Genomic DNA, 17,730 nt, shown 5'->3' with positions numbered 1-17,730 from the left:
TATCTTTGTCTAGGACTGACTTTTTCAGAATAAAAAAAAACCCTCCTTTGGGATGTCAGCAGTTTGTCATAATCTGAGTCAAAGCCAGTCAGTCTGAACTAAACTCATTGGTTTAACCAGGCTCTTAGTTAAAGAAGTTCGTGATTTCCGTGCTAGTTGCTGACTCTTTTCTCAGCATGAGAAACATTTCTGTTCAGCAGCAAATGTGAAACTCATCAATGCTATTTGACATGAGTAATGGAGACAGCAGCGCCGTGGTCATTCATGAGCTGGACTGGACGTACTGTCTGAGTCATATTGGGGAATATTCAGGCAAATATCGAAATAATAGGAATTAGTCACAAGGAAGTGCAAATATGATCTTCATAGCTTATCCCCTGTGGGTCCTATCCTCTATAACACTAGGAACAGAAATATCATATGAAGAAGCAATTTCAAATCCCACAGACTTCTTGTGGGGTTTGGATGCAACTCAGCAAGTTTGGTCCTTATGCAAGAGTGGGGCACTTAATATCATACCCATTAATAGTGTATTCTGGGAAGAACATTGCTATTGCAGTTTTGGTGGGGAACTTGTGCAATAGACTGATGAAAAGGCAGAAAATATGCAGGGAAAAAAAAGTACACTGTGCTTCAGCACTTTGAAGCTTTGGGAAGAAGCTCCAGGAGGAATTAGCTAAGGCACCGCTCCCACTCTTGCAGTCCTTATTACTTCTTGAGTGTTGGTCTGTCCACATATGTACTGTCACCATCCGGCACACAGTGTGTTCTCTCTGTGGAATTCCAGGGACACTTTGTTTTGCATGAAACCATGACCTTCTACAATGTGCAAATGTTTGTCCATTAGGTTAAACCAGCAGAATTGCCAAGGCAAGGTATAAAAATATCCTCTTCTTCAATGTCTTCGATGTTAACCAATGTCAGACTATGCTGTATCCTTCCCATCTGGTGATTATTAAAGGAATTGCTGTACACATAACATGAAATGATTATATGTTTTTTTCTTTAGGGGATGGAGGGGGAGTGTTTTGTTTTAAGTACCAGTGCTGCTCTTAATTTTGCCTTCAGAATTGGTGTTAATTTTAAAACAACCACAGTTGTTTCACCAGCTACAACCCTGCAGTTTGGGTATCGGGTGCTTTAGGAAAATGAGGTATTTTGGAAAAGGAAGACAGAACTGGAGTTGGACTTCCTTACTGAGTTCGAGCTGCTGGTTAGTGTGAGCTGCTAACAAGGCCAACACTGCAGCTTCAGGTCTTGCATGGACTCATACCTCTTTTGATGTATCCCTCTGTAATCACTTCCAGTTTTAGCCTTGCTTGTAAGTGATTTTAGTCCTTTTACGGTATCTCTGTATAACAGTTAATGTAAGATTGGCCTGAATCATAATTGGCCTTTAAATCAGCGCCATCCTACTAAGAAAAGCAATAACAACCCTTCCCTTTCCTGTTCTTTCCTAGGCCCCCCGAGGGTTGCCGATAAAGTGATCCACCGGCAGTCCGTGAGGCTGGGCAGGACCATCAAACTCCTGTGCCCGGTGGAAGGCGACCCGCCGCCTCTCACCATGTGGATGAAGGATGGGCGGACCATCCACAGCGGCTGGACCCGGTTCCGAATCCTTCAGCAAGGGCTGAAAATCAAGGAGGTGGAAAGCGAAGACGCGGGAACGTACATCTGCAAAGCCACCAACGGCTTCGGCAGCGCCAACGTGAACTACACCCTCATAGTGATTGGTGAGTGCACGCAGGTCCTCGCAGCGCTCGGTGTCCCCGGATCTGCTTTGTTAATCATTCACTGACCTCTCCTCTTAACTGTCCCGTTCCAGTGTTTGAGGGTTGCCAGAGCTGGCCGTGCTGCCGCACATCTTCTGCGTTGCAGCCGGCTGCAGGCAGATAAGATTGCGGAGTGCCAGAGGTCATGAATAAACAGAAATGATGCAACGCTCACCAGGGTACGGATCGCAGCGAATTCCACACAGGAAAGGCTGTGTGATAAGGGGAGGTCACACTGATCTTTATGTTTGCTGTTGGAACCGGAGAGTTCTCAAAACAAATGTTAAGGCATCCATATAAAAATGCACAGCTGGGGGATCCTTGTGCTGAGCTTTTGCAAAGTGTGGTGTCTCCAGGAATAATAATATTTAGGTTGAAACAAGGCTCAGAGCTGGCATATGACCCAGAGATGCTCAGTTTCTTAAAAATCCCCATAGTGGAGGCAGGATTTAAAAAAAAAATCAGATGTCATTGTGAAGAAATGCAGTCTTTGGCTGTGACTTTGACTGACTTCAAAGGATTTGCTTGGCCTAGAAAGCGTGTTTTGGGGGTCACCTATTGGGGTGAATGATCCTGTCACCCCATCCAGAGACTCTTGGGAATTAGCAAGTCTTTCATTATTGCTGCTACAGAAGTGGCTTTATTGCTCCTTAGCTGGAAGGAGATTGGTTAAAATCTGAGTGGTGGAAAACACTGAAGGGGCAAAAGGAAAGGGTACAAGGTGTGATGAAATCATGTACCTAGTTCGCCATATTTCTTAATCAGTTCTCCCAATACTTGGCCAGGAATTGTCTCCAAGCCTATCTATGTCTCTGGCTCTCCCTAAGGAGACAGGATAACAGAGGAGGAACTCACTGCCTGGCATGTCCTTCAAAAATAGGCATTTTCTGGGCTGTCTCTTGCAGAGGTGCTTACAATCATACAGTGCCTGGGCCCAGCTGCCTACAGTGGAACTGTGGGCAGGGCTGTCAGGATAGATACAGGAATACAGAGGCCAGCACACATGGAGAAGGTTTTATGGACAAGTTTGGTCAAAGCTGGGTTTGGTTATAGGGAGACCAGGAATGCTGAGGACATCTCGAACTCCACAGCTGAAATAAGTGGGGAAAGGAACATTGAGAATTCTGAAAAATCAGTCCCTGATTTCTTAGGAAAATGGAGTTTCCTATTTGAGGCAAAGCCTGGTGATGTGTTTTAACCCCATGGAATTTTTCCTCAAACGAAGAGGCTCAGTGCAATATGGGCATTTTTATTTTCCATCACAAGACTGCTACCTCTTGGAAGTAGAGTAATTCCTTAACAGATGTAAAACGCTTGCTGAGGGATGGTGGGGTTGGTAGGAACCTATATAGTTCTCTGAGGAATCAAGTTCTGTTTGGCGTGTGCCTTGTCTTGTGACCACTCTAGTGAACTGTGCGTGCCTGGGAATATCACTGGATGCCTGCTGGCCCTGAACAGCTCACTTTCATGTTAGCAAACTTATTTCACCTCTAGATACAACGTCTGTGAGTAACCTCTGCCTACTCTGAGTGACCCTGGCATCTCCTGACTCCTAAACCATGCTCAGGATGGATTAGGTGCCGATGACCAAAATTATAAAGGAGGACTTATACAAGCTGCCTGATCTGACAGCAGCTTCAGCAAACAAGCTCAGGCAAAGCACCGATGCTGAAAGGCTTGTCAGTGACACGGAGGGGTGCAAGCAGTGGTTTCCCTGTGGGCAGAGCTTCAGGATGAAGCACAGGCCAGTGCTTGGTGTGCGAGTGAGGAGGCAGAGGCCTTCTTGAGGTCAGTGACTAGCTCATTGCAGAGAGCTGGATTTGCCTCCTTTTGCACAGGGGAAGCAAAGGGACAGGTAAAAGTAATGGCAGATTAGGACCAGTATATGGCTGTCTGCAGCTTAGCACTTGTCTCATTTTTTGCTCTATTTGCTCCATGGTTGGAGGACTGCTGTAGGTTCAGAGAATATAGCAAGCACTTGGCACTGCTTGATAACAGGGTAATTCTGGGAGAAGGCACTTCTATAATGACTGCACTTTGCTGCAGAGCCATTATAGAAGAGAGACCAGAGCACAAATATCTTATCAGGAAAGAGATGCTTAGGTGAGGGAAATGCTCTGGCTTTAAGACTCGTCTAGCATCAGTAGGATGATGTGTGAAAACTGGCATGCAGCTTACATGGAGTTTGTGCTTTTGGTTTTCCTCATTCATCTTCTTCCTATCCATGTTCCTCCTCTTCTTTACAATTCACTGCAGAAAGGGTAAAGTGGAAATAGTTTATAAAGGTGGATGTAACCCCTTTTGGAGGTGCCTTGGTCCTTCCCTTGCAGAGGGGAATGTTACAGGAACTTGCTTCAGTCCTGCTTCTGCTTCTCCAGTAAGTGGATGTCACCAAAGTCTTTAATCTTCTGTGTCCTCTTCCAGTGCTCTCTGCAAGACCCAGGTCACAAGGGCTCCACATTTCTCCAAGAGGCAGAGACACCTCGGCATCTGGGAGTGACAGGAGGCCCTGGCTTTTCTTGATAGCACAGCAAAAATAAACAAGAGAGAAAAGGCAGGGAACAGCAGGTAAAAGCTGGCCTAGCGTTCAGGAAGGATTGAAGCAAAAACTCCAATTCAGTTGCTCAGGGAAATTGGATTATCAGGTTAAATTGTGTCAAGAACAATAGCATTCATTATATTTGGCACGGGAAAGCCCTGGGCACAAAGAGTAGGTATTTGGAGCCTCCTCAGGCAGCCGTGGAAGGAAGTGGCAAACTCCCACCAGCCTCTGTGGATGTGAGATTGAGCCCTATGCAAACAAATATCGATTACCTAGTGCCAAGAAAAAGGCAGCTTTACACTACATGTGTGACAGACATATGGGCTGAGCAATCAGTCATCTCCATGCATCCCTATTCCAATGTTAAGTAAATACAGTATTTCTTAGCTTCTGTTCACCTCCCTCCTTTCGCATGCAGAGTGTCCCTATGTGGTGGTGCTGTTCAGCCCATTTTTTATGGATTACCTTATGTACCTCTTCTCCAGAGACACATTTTCCTGTAATATATCAAACCAAATTTCCCCTGAAATCAAATGGTCCCCTCGGGTCTTTCTTGCCAAAATCTGCAAGTAAACAGATGGGTATCACTGACTTACTCTTTCAAAGGATTCAAACCTTTAATGCTTTGGCCAGATGCTTGTGTTCATCCTGGTGAAGACACTTTTGGTTGAGAAAGGGCCTTTGTTGGTTTTTGAGAAGGAGGCAGTGTTTCAAAATCAACCGCATGTCCTTTTCAGGGATGAAGATCTCATCAATGGAGCTGTGTAGTTTGCGCTCTGGAAAACACAAACTTCATTAGGCAGTTGCCTTTTGAACCATATGGTCTTTTCTCTCTTTGCTGTTCTCCCACTCCTTCAAAGGAGAAAAAGTCCTCTTATTCCAGCTTTATTACTGACACCAAACACACATAAACCATGAGGGTCAGACACTAGCAAGGTGGTTAAGATATTAAATCTAGACTAGGACAGAAGACACATTTAAAATGATGCTGTCAAATGATTCATTAATTGACAGGGCTTAAGAAAATAAAATCTGTATGGCATGAAAAGGTTCTGGGAGTTGGAGAAGTAGTTTCTGGAATACATTCAGTAGTGTTTGCTGAAAGATTTTGGAGTTTTGCTTATTAATCTCAACTCTTATTAATTAGTCTACATTCCATTAGAGCATAGAGAAGCAACAAAAGTCTGTGCCATTGCCCAAGTGTGTCAGGAGAGCAAAGGGACACATCCACATCAGTGAGTGCTGGCAGAGGGGGCAGGTGTGTGGCCACCTTGCAGGTTGGTCTTGGGAGGTTGTGTGCCTTGGGTCGGACCTTGTTCTCATGTCACTTTGGGACTATTGTAGCAGATCTTGCTAGCAAACAGCCAGTCCAGTGCAGAGCCAACTTGGACCTGCCTATTCCTACATGCTGCTGGAAGAGTCTCCAGTCTGCATGCACACGAGATTGACAGCTGTGGTTTTACAGATGGTAACTCAGGCAAAGAGAAATCAGGTCATTGATCCAAAACCACTGAAGTGTGGAAGGTAAGGTGAGCCTAAACCTCTTAAATCTCCTCCTGAAAGACTATTTCTCCTTCACAGTGCTTGGGAAAGTCTTTTCTTCCTAGTTGCATCCTCTTGCCACTGTGTTGGAAGGGAACCTTCTCCTCTTATTCTGAGGTTTTGATCTCCTTCCTCGGACAAAGGTTCTGCTTAACCAGATGGTAGCAATTGGTTTCTGCCCTGCTTATTTCCCCATCCTCTCCCGACTGCAGACCCCAGATCCCAAAGATCCAAGGAATCCTGCTCTAATACATCCCTGTATGAAATGTAAGCCAGTAAAAGCAGATAACCAATATAAATCAAAACTACAATTTCCTCTCCTAGCCAGCCGTAATAGTTTTTGTGGCTTACCACAAGATTTGGGATGCCAATTACACTGCAGACAGATTTAAAAATGCTGGAAGAGGAACTCCTCTTTAATCAGTATTAAATCAGCATTGCAGTTATTAAGTACAATGGTTCCTTATTGTGGAGAATTATCTGTAACCCATCAAAATGAATGTGCTGTACCTCTGTTGCAAGTTATTTGTATAATGATGCCCATGAAAGTCTTATCTTTGATTGTCCACTGAAGGTTTTTTCAAGCTGAATCAATTCAGGGGAGTTGGTTTACAGTCTACAGGTATGAATAGCAACTTTGTTTTAGTTTTAAATGCTTGGTTGAAACCTGCGGTTTCTTTACTGCAGAATAAAACTTCTTTGCCAGGGTGCCATAAAAGGAGGCCTAAGGCCAAAGAGGAAGAAACAAAATATTGAATAGCTGTTCATTATATGAAGGCTGTCTACCTCATGTGTTGAGTGAGGTGGGTGCTATGGAAAAAAAATAATGACTGTGTAATTAAAGACTGTACCAGAGTGCATGTGGACAGCTCGGAGAAACTGTGAGTTTGTCCACAGTGCAATGGTAATTCTTACATTTTACAGCTTTCGTGGGCTTCAGTGGTTATCCCTTTTCTTTTAGAGCTGATTGTGGAGTCCTTGAATTCTCTATAGGGTCAGCTAGGAGTGTAAAGTTCCTCCATTGTGCTGATTATCCATATTATCCCACACCCACCTTGGGCGCCAGCGCAAAGGGCTTCCCACGCATCCCCAGAGGAGGAGCAGTTCCCAGCCCCACGTAGGCCCAGCCATCAGGCCCTCCATGGAAATCTTAGCTCAAACAGGTGAGACTAGCCAGAGGTGCAAATAAACGAGAACCGAAATAATAAGGAAATACTTTACAACCTCCATTACCATCTCATCCTGAAATAATAAACAGTATCACTTGTTCCAGCAGTCTCTGGAAGGGGAGATTGCCTGTGAACAGCAGTAGGAAGGACTATTAGTAAATATTTATGCCATGGCATAACGACCTGTTTCACTAACACACAACACAGAGGGCTTTTCATGTGGAGAAACACGATGGGCCAGGCCCTGCAATGCGCAGGGCTATTGCTGCAGGTGCTGCCCCGTAAACACATCAGCTCGCACCCGCGCTCCGCCACAGGAGGAAAGTTCAGACTGTCTCTGTTTATTTTTGCTCATGTATGCATGTTTTATTACCTTCTGCTGGAGAGAAAAAGAGATACAGCAGCAAGAGAGGATTGTTCCCGCCTTGGTAGTCTCTTGCTTCCCTGGGAGTTTGTAGGCTGCCAAGGACACCTCTTGCTAGGGCGCTTCTCACCTCAACTTCCAAAAAAGATCAGCATTTAGGTCCACAAAACAGCTGCTCCAGTGCTTTTTTTGCCCTTTTTTTTTTTTCCCTTGTCCTGTATTGCTAACTGCTGTATTTGTTGTTTTTCCTCTTTGGGTTTATTTGGAGAGAGATTTTGGTGAAGTGTCCATCACTTCTGAATTTGTACCCTCCTCCCTTCTGCCTGTCACTCTGAGTGGTCCCTTTTGGCCTTCAGAGCATTAAAGTTTTGGTGCAGAGACCAGGAGAGAAGTGTGTAGCTTGTTGTCCTAGATCTCTGTTGGGCTCCTTAGAAACTGAACTGCATCTCACTTTCAAACAAATCATTTTTACTATTAAATATCTGCTGTCTGTCTGCTGCAATAGATTGCTTTGAGAATCCTTCATGACATCACAAGATTTATCTTTAAAGTAGCCTTTTTCCTGCTGAGCCAGCTGCTATTTTATGGGTTTTTACAACTTGTCCAAAGAGAGCTCTGTTTGATAGCAGGCATGTATGAAAAATTTGCATTAAAATAACTTTTTTTAAACAGTCAGCATAAGTATCCTAAAAAAAAAATGGCAGCGTCTGAATGGATATTTATTCTAATGTGCTTTTTTTTTCTGCTCGCAGTAATAGAAAATACTGTGTGAAAAAAGTCAAGTACAGTAAAATATGGTTTGCATTACAGTTCTCCAATGAAGTCATCAATCCATGTCTCAGAACTCATTTCTAGTGCAAAAGCTGAGAAAACATTTGTAGTTCAGAGTCAGGTGCCACCAGCCATTTTGGAAAAGCATGACAAATTCATTTATGTTTGGGTTCTGGCCTCTTAATAAGCTCTGGGGATCAGAGAGAGATGTGCTCAGCAATAAGATGTGAATCGACGTTGAGTCAGCAGTGTGCACGCCAAGGGACTGCTAACGTTAGGCAGAAACTGGAATGAGTCAACTCTTGAAAAAAGGAAAGGTGCTTTAGAGAGCAAGGTGGTTTAGCGCATGCTAGTCATGGCGCGGAGCAAGCGCTTCTCCTTGAACACATTGACTCCAGCGTGGAGCATGAGAGGCAGCCCATCCAGCGTGGGACCGTTAACACAGTTGCTGAGCATGTAATCATGAGTAACGATGATTATTCGGTTGTTCTATGGAAATGAAGTATTCCTTGTGACAATAAACAGTGACAAAGTTATCATGTTTAATTTGCAAAGGCCCCAACCCAGCAGCTGGAGCTATGCTGGTGGCCTCCTGTGCGTGTGCAGCCTGATTAACACCAGATGAAGATCTGGCCCTAGTCGCTGATGCTTAGTAATGGTTATGTTGCTAATTAGAGCTCAGATCGTCTTGGGCCTTTGGGAGATGAGCAGAAAGGGGGATCATCAGTTTGCTCCTTGCGGCCTGATGGTCACAGCCGTTGTGTGAGGCCTGCCCGCATGATGGCCCTGGGCCACCACCGCCCTTTGCACAGAGGCACCTGCACCTATCAGGCTTCAGGTGGAGCCAGTCCCGTTGATTACAGGAATCTGAAGGGCTTGACGCATGAAACGTATTTTCATGTTTCGGTTTAAACTCGTAGCTAAAAACATCAAGTTCTGTGTTGGTAATGAAGCTCCTTTTCCAGTGGAAGTGACTCATCATCCACTAACAGCGCGCTCATCCCCGGGGAGGGCTCTTCCTTCTCCGTGTTTGTTTGCATAGGCATAAGGATACACACCCTGTGTGAGCCCAGTGTCCCGGGCTGGACTGCAAGGCACCCAAAACAAATTAGGTATTCCCTTCCCGGGATTTCAACGGCTCTTCCTTTCCTTCCTTGATTGAAGAGCCTGCCCCGATGAGCAGCATGTTGAGTGCTGGAAAGCGTCCAGTGTCCTGGGAGAGGAACAGTGAGGTGAAAAGGAAAAGATGAATATTTCTTGATTGCCACACACACACACACAAAAAAAAAATCACTGATTTTAGTCATTTTGATGGGCGTTACATTAGGCTGACATTGCAGTGGCTCATAGCATATTTTCTTGGAAAGCTCTTTCTGCACAAAGAGGTGAGTATGTGAGTGCCAGTTTTAGCTGTAACAGTCTTAGAAATGACAGCAAAAATGAAAAATGTTCCAAGATGTTCAACTGATGGCTCTCAAAGAAGGAGTGTGAGAAGCTGGAAAGCATGATGAGTGGATGGTGCTCCTGTTTCTTCCAAGGCCAGATCTATAATGTAGCTCAGCGCTAATACAGCATAATGTCCACAGTTTTTACAGGATCTTTGTTAGGTTTTATTAGTTTCATTTGATTTTATAACAAACTTTACAGCATGCTTATCAATACATCATGTTTTGGCTAACAAAAGCTGCACTGTTTCAGGGAGATTTCTTTCTCCCGCTTGCAAAGCTGTAACATAGAAGCCAAGTTAAGAAGGTGACAACACCTGTTCACAATTTAAAGGAAATGAAAAGATTTTTTTCCATGGATGTAAGCATGAAATCCATACATATATGTATGTATATATAATTTTCCCCCCGTACTCCATCCTGTGGTGGACTGCAACAAACCAGAGCTGCAGCCAGTGTGAATTGAAGGCATGCGGGACATATGGATGCATTTATCCTACAGGCCTCTACAGATGCTTGGGAACGTGTCGCTGCACCCATGCACACATCAGACTTCATCCTCTTTGCCCGCGTGAACACTGCTGGGTTGTGAAAGCAATACGCCTTGTCGGGCGGGCTGACATTAAAAGCGAGTTTGATTGGAGCAGTTTGTGGCTTCCTTCCATTAAATGATATTAACAGAATTAGCTGCAGATCCTACTTGCTTGCAGCACACGTGTCACTTTTTTTTTTTTTTAAATCAGTATACCTGCCTCTCTCTTTATTAATTAGATGGTTCCTTGTTGTTATTTTCCATACAGATATAGGGCCAGGATCTAACCCACATTAGCAAAGCAATGCTGTTGTGCCCAGCAGCTGATCTGAGCACATCTCCTGGTCCATAGGCCATAGATATAGCTGCATTTCTATTGCAGCAGCAGAAAGGGCAGTTCAGGTCCGAGCAGGTGAGATGCGTGGATGTAGGCAGGAGGCACAAGAAGAGGAGGCCTTGGGTTGCTAGCCCAGGCCCAATGCAACTGGAGACCTTTCGTTGAAGGGATCTCCTTATTTTGCCCACTACATGCTCAATGTATCATTCATACTGGAGATAGTGGGGTTTTTTTTTTGCCAAATTTTAGTCACGGGAATATCAGTTAACTCAGAAATACAGAAAAGGCATGCTTGTAAAGTAAAGCACAGCACATAATATTTATTATAGAGAGAGCAACACCAAGTTGGGCTAGTTTATAAGGTGTGACTTGACTGTTGATTTTGGAGACTCTCTGTGTGCATGCACGTACACACGCACACACTACCGCTCACTCACGTGCTGCTCTGTCCATTCGTGGAAGTATGCTGCCTGTTAAAACGTATGGGTTTCGAGGAGCTGCATTTTTGCATTCCTGCAGGGTCTGGTTTTCTACCTTTCCTGTGCTGTCTTTGGCATCCATGTTAAGAAAAAGATGAAGAAAAAAAAAAGAAAAAAAAAAGAAAGAAAAGGACTTCTGGCAATTATGGCACAAACCTATTTTTAAATGCAATTTATTTTTGTTTGAGGAGAGAAAGAACATATTCTGTGTTGTACTTGATGAATAATATCATTGTGCTGAAGCACTTTGATTCTTCTTGCTTTATAATAATGTGGGTTTCATAGTCAGAAGACTGGCGTGTTTACATTATGCGCTCTTGGCAATAAATTTGGAAAAGAAGAGGAAAAGAAAAAAAAAAACACTAATCCCAGGAGTTCTGAAACCTACACTCCTTCTCAAACGTACCCTGTTAAAGACATTAAGTCCCTTGCAAACATCCATCTATCAGCAGCCGCGAGTTTGTAAAAGGCGCACTTTGTTCTGAACTCCCTGCCCTGCTGATTATGCACAGCTCCTTTATTCTGTGAATAGGATGACGACCCCTTAGCCCGGTAACGATGACAGATTTATGTATTTTAACACCCAGACGCTGCTGTATTTGTTAAGGGCTGCCAGACTCCAGCAGTGCTGCGGGCGTCGTTTATTTGCTCCGTCAGCTTGCGCCGCGGTATTTTTAAGGTGCTCTGCAGCCCCTGTGAGATGTCACCGTACGCAGAGCACGAGCCACTGTCCTGGGACCGTCTCTGCTCATAAAATGTCACTCTGAGTCCGGTCGCACTGATGGGGCCGCGTAAAAAGAGAGGAGAAATAACCCCACTGCGAGCAGTAAAAGGGGTCAGATAACGCAGACGCTATCCCTTCACTTTCTGCTCCCATGATGTGTTTTGCAGCTCTCAAATTAATCTTTTTAAGAGGACCTTCTTTTAATGCACAGTAAAAGCGAGGAACGTAAACATATCCCGCGAGCCGAGCTGTTAAAGCACTGTACGGGTCAACACATCTGTCCTCGGCGACGTGCATCTGTCTGCGATTTCTTCTGGGCTGTTTGAAATTGCTGCGAGGGGCAGAACAGCGCAGAGACAAGCAGCAGGAGTGATGCTGTTGTTTAATCACTGCCAAAATTATTAACAGCTTTGCGCAGAAAATATTTCATGCAATTTAAGGGGAAGTAAATATTTTTATTTTCCATGGAAAAAGATTCAGTGCAATAAAGGCAATTGATGTCTCTTGTTTTGTCTTCTCCCCATTCATCTTGCCATGTATATATGTGCTCCTGTGTGTATAGACTTGTCTTACAGATAGGCAGCAAGGCTTCTTGACTGAAAAATGTGGGATATAGATGGTTCTCTGACATCTTCATGGCAAACAAGCACTAAATTTGAGTTGATCACACAATCCGTATGTTGTGCAAGACGTTGCCATTTCTATTTGACTTCTAATTCATTGTTTCTCTACAAAATTTTGTAAAGTCAGTGGAACTATTGAGCTGAGCATGTGCTTGGTTTTCTGCTTGGCTGGCAACAAAGGGCTTTGCAACATTTGGGATTCAGTCCTTTATTGCAAAATTATTTTCATTTGGATAAGGCACTACCAACAAATTCTTCGGGGAGTTTTCTTTGGTCCAGTAGTAGATGTTTCTTCTCTTAAGGGAAGCCATATGGGTTGGTGATTTTTTTTTTAAATAGGATAAATTACAGTGACCTTCCTGCCAAAGTAAGCAAGGCCCTCTATCTCATCCCCGTTGAACATGCAGCCAGTGGGAGAAAGAAGAGCTTTTGATGTTTCTCCCAGTTTGCTGACAGGAGATTTGGAAAGAGAGCTGGATTCACTTGATGGACTGGGTGGGTCTCTCATACGTGCCCATTGGTCTCTCCAGAGAAATCCCAGGAATCTTAATGGAGCAGGACGGTGCCGCCCAACCCCCGGCACGACTCTATGGTCCATCTTCGCAATGTCTCCTGACAACTACGAGCCCACTTTGACTTCTACTGGAAGCCTTCATGTGCTTCGTTAGGGGAAAAACACCAGCCCAAGAGCAAATTGTGGGAGTTTGAAGTCCACAGGTGGTTTCAGCCAAGGTCTTTCATGAGCCGCTTTGGTTTAAACAGTGCTTTGCTAATCCCTTTTCCTTCAGTGAGGCTCAGGTGATGCAGCAGCCTTCACCTGTGGCTACTGTGCAAAGTGAATGATGCTGAGAGTGAATTTCAAGAAGCTGGTCTGTGCCTCTGGCTTGACATGCAAGTGATGTGCTAGGTGCGTTTCCATCCACTCTGGCAGGCTTACTCCCATTCTTGTTTGTGTTGGTGGATCTTCAGGGACTCCATCAGCCCATTGCCTACAGGATGGTTTTCAGAGCGTGCTGGCCAAGGACCAGTGTTACTCTTTGACATCCACCGTTTAAAAACGTGTCTCTGTGGTCTTCAAGAAGTAGAGGTTGTTCCTAGGGCATTCTGTTCTGGTAATGACAGAGAATTTCACGATGGCCCCTTGAAACTTTGCCATGATAAACAGGCAAAAGTCCGAGGGCTTTTCAGGGACAGATCGGTGGAATTGCGTCAGGAAGGAATTTGGCCACCCAACATCCTCAGCCCCGTCAGCACTTGGGTGTCTCTCCCCATCCCTTTGCCAGGAACAGTTTGGATGCGTTTTACTCTTGTCCTAGGCAAAACCCAGGTCATGGACGCATTCAGCTCTAGATTAAACTGTGAACCACAAGTGCTGAACTTACGCCTGTATGTGGTTGGTGCTAGTTGTTTGTTTGACCCGTGTTAGCTCTTCTCAGTGATTAGTGGCCTTTTTGTGTCCACAGCTCCACATTTAACAGGAGGGTAGGCTGCCCACCATCTGGCTCACAAGTGACATTTTTGCTGTTCTTCAGCCTCTGCAGCAAGGTGGGGCCAGTTTTACAGCTCCCGTGACAGTGGTCCCTGTCTGCTCCTCCAAGGCCACGTTGGCATGTCCTGAAGGTCAAATTCTGGAAAAGATTGACTGGGATCTCCAAATCTATTGCATCCTTGCACCTGTGCTATGAAGTGCAGAACAAGTTGCCTGCACATCTCCCTTTTATTTCTGCCAAAGCCGGTTTTGCAGTATTTTTACAGTATTATTGCCACTCTTAGCATTGGTTCCCTCCTTGGAGACATGCCAGCTTTTTCAGCTCCTGGCGCGGGGAGTCTGCTTGCCATGGGGAGGATCAGCAGGCTGCTCTGGGGGGCGCATGATGATAACAGGTTAGCTCTTTGGGATGGTGTCACGTTTGTGTTTGGCTTAGTGCTACATCCCGGCTCTTTGGGGGAATGTGGTACAGCAAAGCAGGGAGATGTATTCTCTATCTCCAAGTGCTAATCTCGCACAGAGCTGACGAGCTCTGGCCAGCTCCTCACGATACTTTGGTCCCCACATGGTGTGAGTAATTGGAGCAGTTGAGGCACCGCGTTTCTCAAAGCTCCCTTCGAGTCCTGCGTGACTCAGCCCGCGAGCAAAACGCTTGTTGTGCTCTTACTGCGGGGAGGAGTGGGTCCCCTAGAGAGGTCTGTAATCTTCACGGAGGATGTTAAACAACTTAGAGCACTTTATCTCTGGGGCCAGCAAAGATGGAAGATAACAAGGAGGTTTTCAAAAGCACTCAGACGAGGCTGAGTCAACCCTTCTTTGAGGAATTCCCATTAACTTCCACGGGATGAGCACTGCCAATGCTGAAAGCTTTTGAAACCCTACCTAAACAGGCAATGACACCTTTTGAGAAATGTGTGTACTAAGCACACATTCCTGGGAAAATGTAAGTAGGGTTCACATGTATTGAATACAGAGGTGCTTTCTCAGGAGTGGGTGTTTTACAAGGAAATTGGAAAAACAGGTTTCTGAAGCAGATTTAATGAGCTGGAGTCTCTGTCCCAGTGAGTAGGGACATAGTATTGAAACTGAAGCCATTTTTAAAAATATTTTTTCTCTCTTCTGATCAAGACCTGACAGGTTACTTGGCTGTCGCAATAAGCATCCCCAGTGACACATGTCAAACACCTTCTGCTGTTGCATGAACACATGCTGAGCCTAAAACAACTATGAGGGTTGCTTGTGTCTAACCGAGAGCTTGTGGGATGCTTTGGGATTTGGAGAACAAAAGACCTTTCTGAACCAGCTCTACAGATGGGTTAAAACTGCCATAATTGCAAAGCACCAATTAATAAGAACATGGAAGCTGGGGCCTGTGACCTTCCCAAAGTTACGGTAATTGATCTTTTTTTTTTTTTTTTTAAGAAAATTCCAGGCTTAAATATGAGGAACACTAATGCTGGGTGTAGTCCCTGTCTGCAGTTGCTGCTGGCTGCAGTGGGAATCATTGGAGTTGCTCAGAAGGAACATGTGTACAGCTACCAGGAATCGGGAGTGGGGTGTTTGGCCCACGCTCCATCTCCAATACCTGACAATGGGGCCTCCTTACCCTTGGGACTACTAAAATTCATGCACTCACTGGAGGAGCATTGCAGTTTGAAAGGGGGGAAACGGAGGAGAGAGGGATTTTAAAAAAACTCTTTCCTTCCTTTTGTATTGCAGACACGTTAAGTACTTAATATTTTAAGAGCATCTTCTTACTCAGAAAAACTGGCAAAGATGGGATTCAGTCTGAGTCTGCCAGATTGATTTACAAATCGGCCTTATGAACTCCTGCTGCTTAAGCAGAGCAGAATGTGACAATTAAAGCCAACATCTGGAATTCATTGGTGGAGCAGATCCTAGATAAACATTAAATGAATGTCCATTTCCTTAGCACTGGATTTCCTCTGGCTACCACAGCTTACGTAGTGTCATCCTATCAGATGGGACTGATGATGATAGCAGAGCAAATGTCAAAGTCATGAGCCAGATCTATTTGTTCCATCTTTTAGCACCAAAACCCGAACTAAAGCTGGGCTGAGGGACGCCCTCTGTTTTCTCCACTGGAGTCGAGATGAGATTCTCATCCTACTAACGTGGGCTGCGCTGCTCATGGGGCTGCCTCTGTCTTCTGCAGAGAGTGGGAAGAGGGTTTATTGAACTGATAGCAGGACCTCATCTTTGGTCCCAGGGAATTTGCTGTCTGAAGGGCTGCCTGGACTAAAGAAGCCTGAATTCTGGACCTGGACCTTAGCCTGAATTCTGAAGACTAGTTAATTGAGGGTAATCTCACAATTCTAGAAAATTAAACCCTTGACTTAAGCAGTGTTAGGATGATATTGCTTTTTTTGCACAAAATATTGGCTGGTCTGCCCTCAGTCTTACCCGTCCCTCTTGTGACACAGTTCTAGCCCCACAGAGACCTTTCCAACAAGAAAGCAAAAGCTACTTGCATGATACACCCATGTATATCTCTCTTTTTTATGTACATATATATATATGTATATACCCATACATGTGTATATGCATATTCCCATTTCTTCCATCATCTATTACCTTTGTTTCTGGACAGGTCTGACTTTGCAGCTGTAGCTGTCCTGCAGATTTCTTGTTTTTTCTAGAGTCTTCCACCTTACTGTATTAAAAATGGTGTTTGATTCCATACCCTTTATTCAGATACCAGTCATATGGCCATCCATCCATGCAGATCTAGGAGAAACTAGTCAGTGATCATGGGTACCTCTAGCAAAACCTTCTTAGATGATGCAGTTTTTCATGAGTTGGACACTTACTTACTTTGGGTTAAGAATCCCCTGAACTGCTACAGGTTTGATATACGAGGCTCAAACTGTACTGAAATCACTTGCCACTGTGAGAATATGGCTTCCAGGGAGGCTGAGACCTATCTTTGTCAGCAAAGGGCAACTTTTCAAGTAATAAACTGCTGTTAGTGCTTAACTCTCGCTAAAGGAATGGTAGGTATCATAGACGGTGGGCATCAGACTATCGCCCAACTTGAAAGTGCTTTCAAAGGGTCTTAATTCTGTTTGGTGGTAAAGCCCTATTGACTCCAGTAGCAGAGGAGAGGGCAAACAGCAGTTGTGTGAGGTTGGCCATCACTCAGTGCTTGGCTATTTTGCTGGTAAGTGTTTCTGAAGTTTAGGAGGCCTCTCATGAGGTTCATGAAATTGCCCTTGGAAACAGCAAACACTGAAATGAACCAGCAGAACCAGACATGGGAAGAAAGGCATTTGTTCACAGGTGGTCTGCCTGGGCTTGCTGTCGGGTAGGGGAGTTGTTAGAAAGGAAAATTCAGAAAGGTTAAGAGGAGCAGAGGACTGACTATGCTCCATGACTGTTGTTTTTGTATGCATGTAATTGCTTCCAGTTACCAGTGCCCTTCAGAGGAGGTTTGGCATGAAAAAAAAAATGAATTAGTATTTTTTTTAAGACTGTGAGCATTTGTAAAGTCTGGAAGCATCTGTCCTTGCTGTCCTGGAGGCAGACAATTTGAAAAAAAAAAAAGTCCTGTCCATAAACAGCTTTCAAAGGATCCTTGCCACCTTGCCATACTGTTGGGGAACTTGGCCTTCAGTTTTTCCTCTTCCTCCAAACTTTTCAAGGTTACTGCAGTCTTACTGCTTTCTCCAAATCCAGTGCAGATTTCTTTTTTGCTCACTTACTAGAAACAATGCAAATCGACTCATGGAATTGGGACTAAGTCCGAAGTTACGTAAGTGGAAGCCGGTTGCAAAAAATACCCGTCTATCTTCCATTGCAACGGATCTCTCCCTAGGGGCTTGGCTGAAGTGGAGAGTAGTCAGTGCTCTCCATGGCAAGTGAAATGAAAAGCACAGGGGAATGGTTCTTCCAAGGGTCAGTGATGGCTTGCTTAGCCTGGC

General features: G+C 44.6%; 1 protein-coding gene across 1 annotated transcript in view; it reads left to right on the top strand.

The window, feature by feature from the left end:
- FGFRL1 (fibroblast growth factor receptor like 1) overlaps positions 1-17,730 on the top strand; it is a 135,463-nt gene that overhangs the window by 58,970 nt on the left and 58,763 nt on the right. The window contains exon 3 of the mRNA XM_088524948.1: positions 1,461-1,733. Within this exon, the coding sequence (XP_088381074.1) occupies positions 1,461-1,733 (273 nt within the window). The remainder of the gene's footprint in view (positions 1-1,460; positions 1,734-17,730) is intronic.

This window comes from Tinamus guttatus, unplaced genomic scaffold (assembly GCF_059628265.1).
Source record: "Tinamus guttatus ecotype Peru unplaced genomic scaffold, ASM5962826v1 Tinamus_guttatus_pri_ptg000218l, whole genome shotgun sequence".
Taxonomy (NCBI): Eukaryota; Metazoa; Chordata; class Aves; order Tinamiformes; family Tinamidae; genus Tinamus; species Tinamus guttatus.
This window is presented reverse-complemented; position numbering and strand designations above follow the sequence as displayed.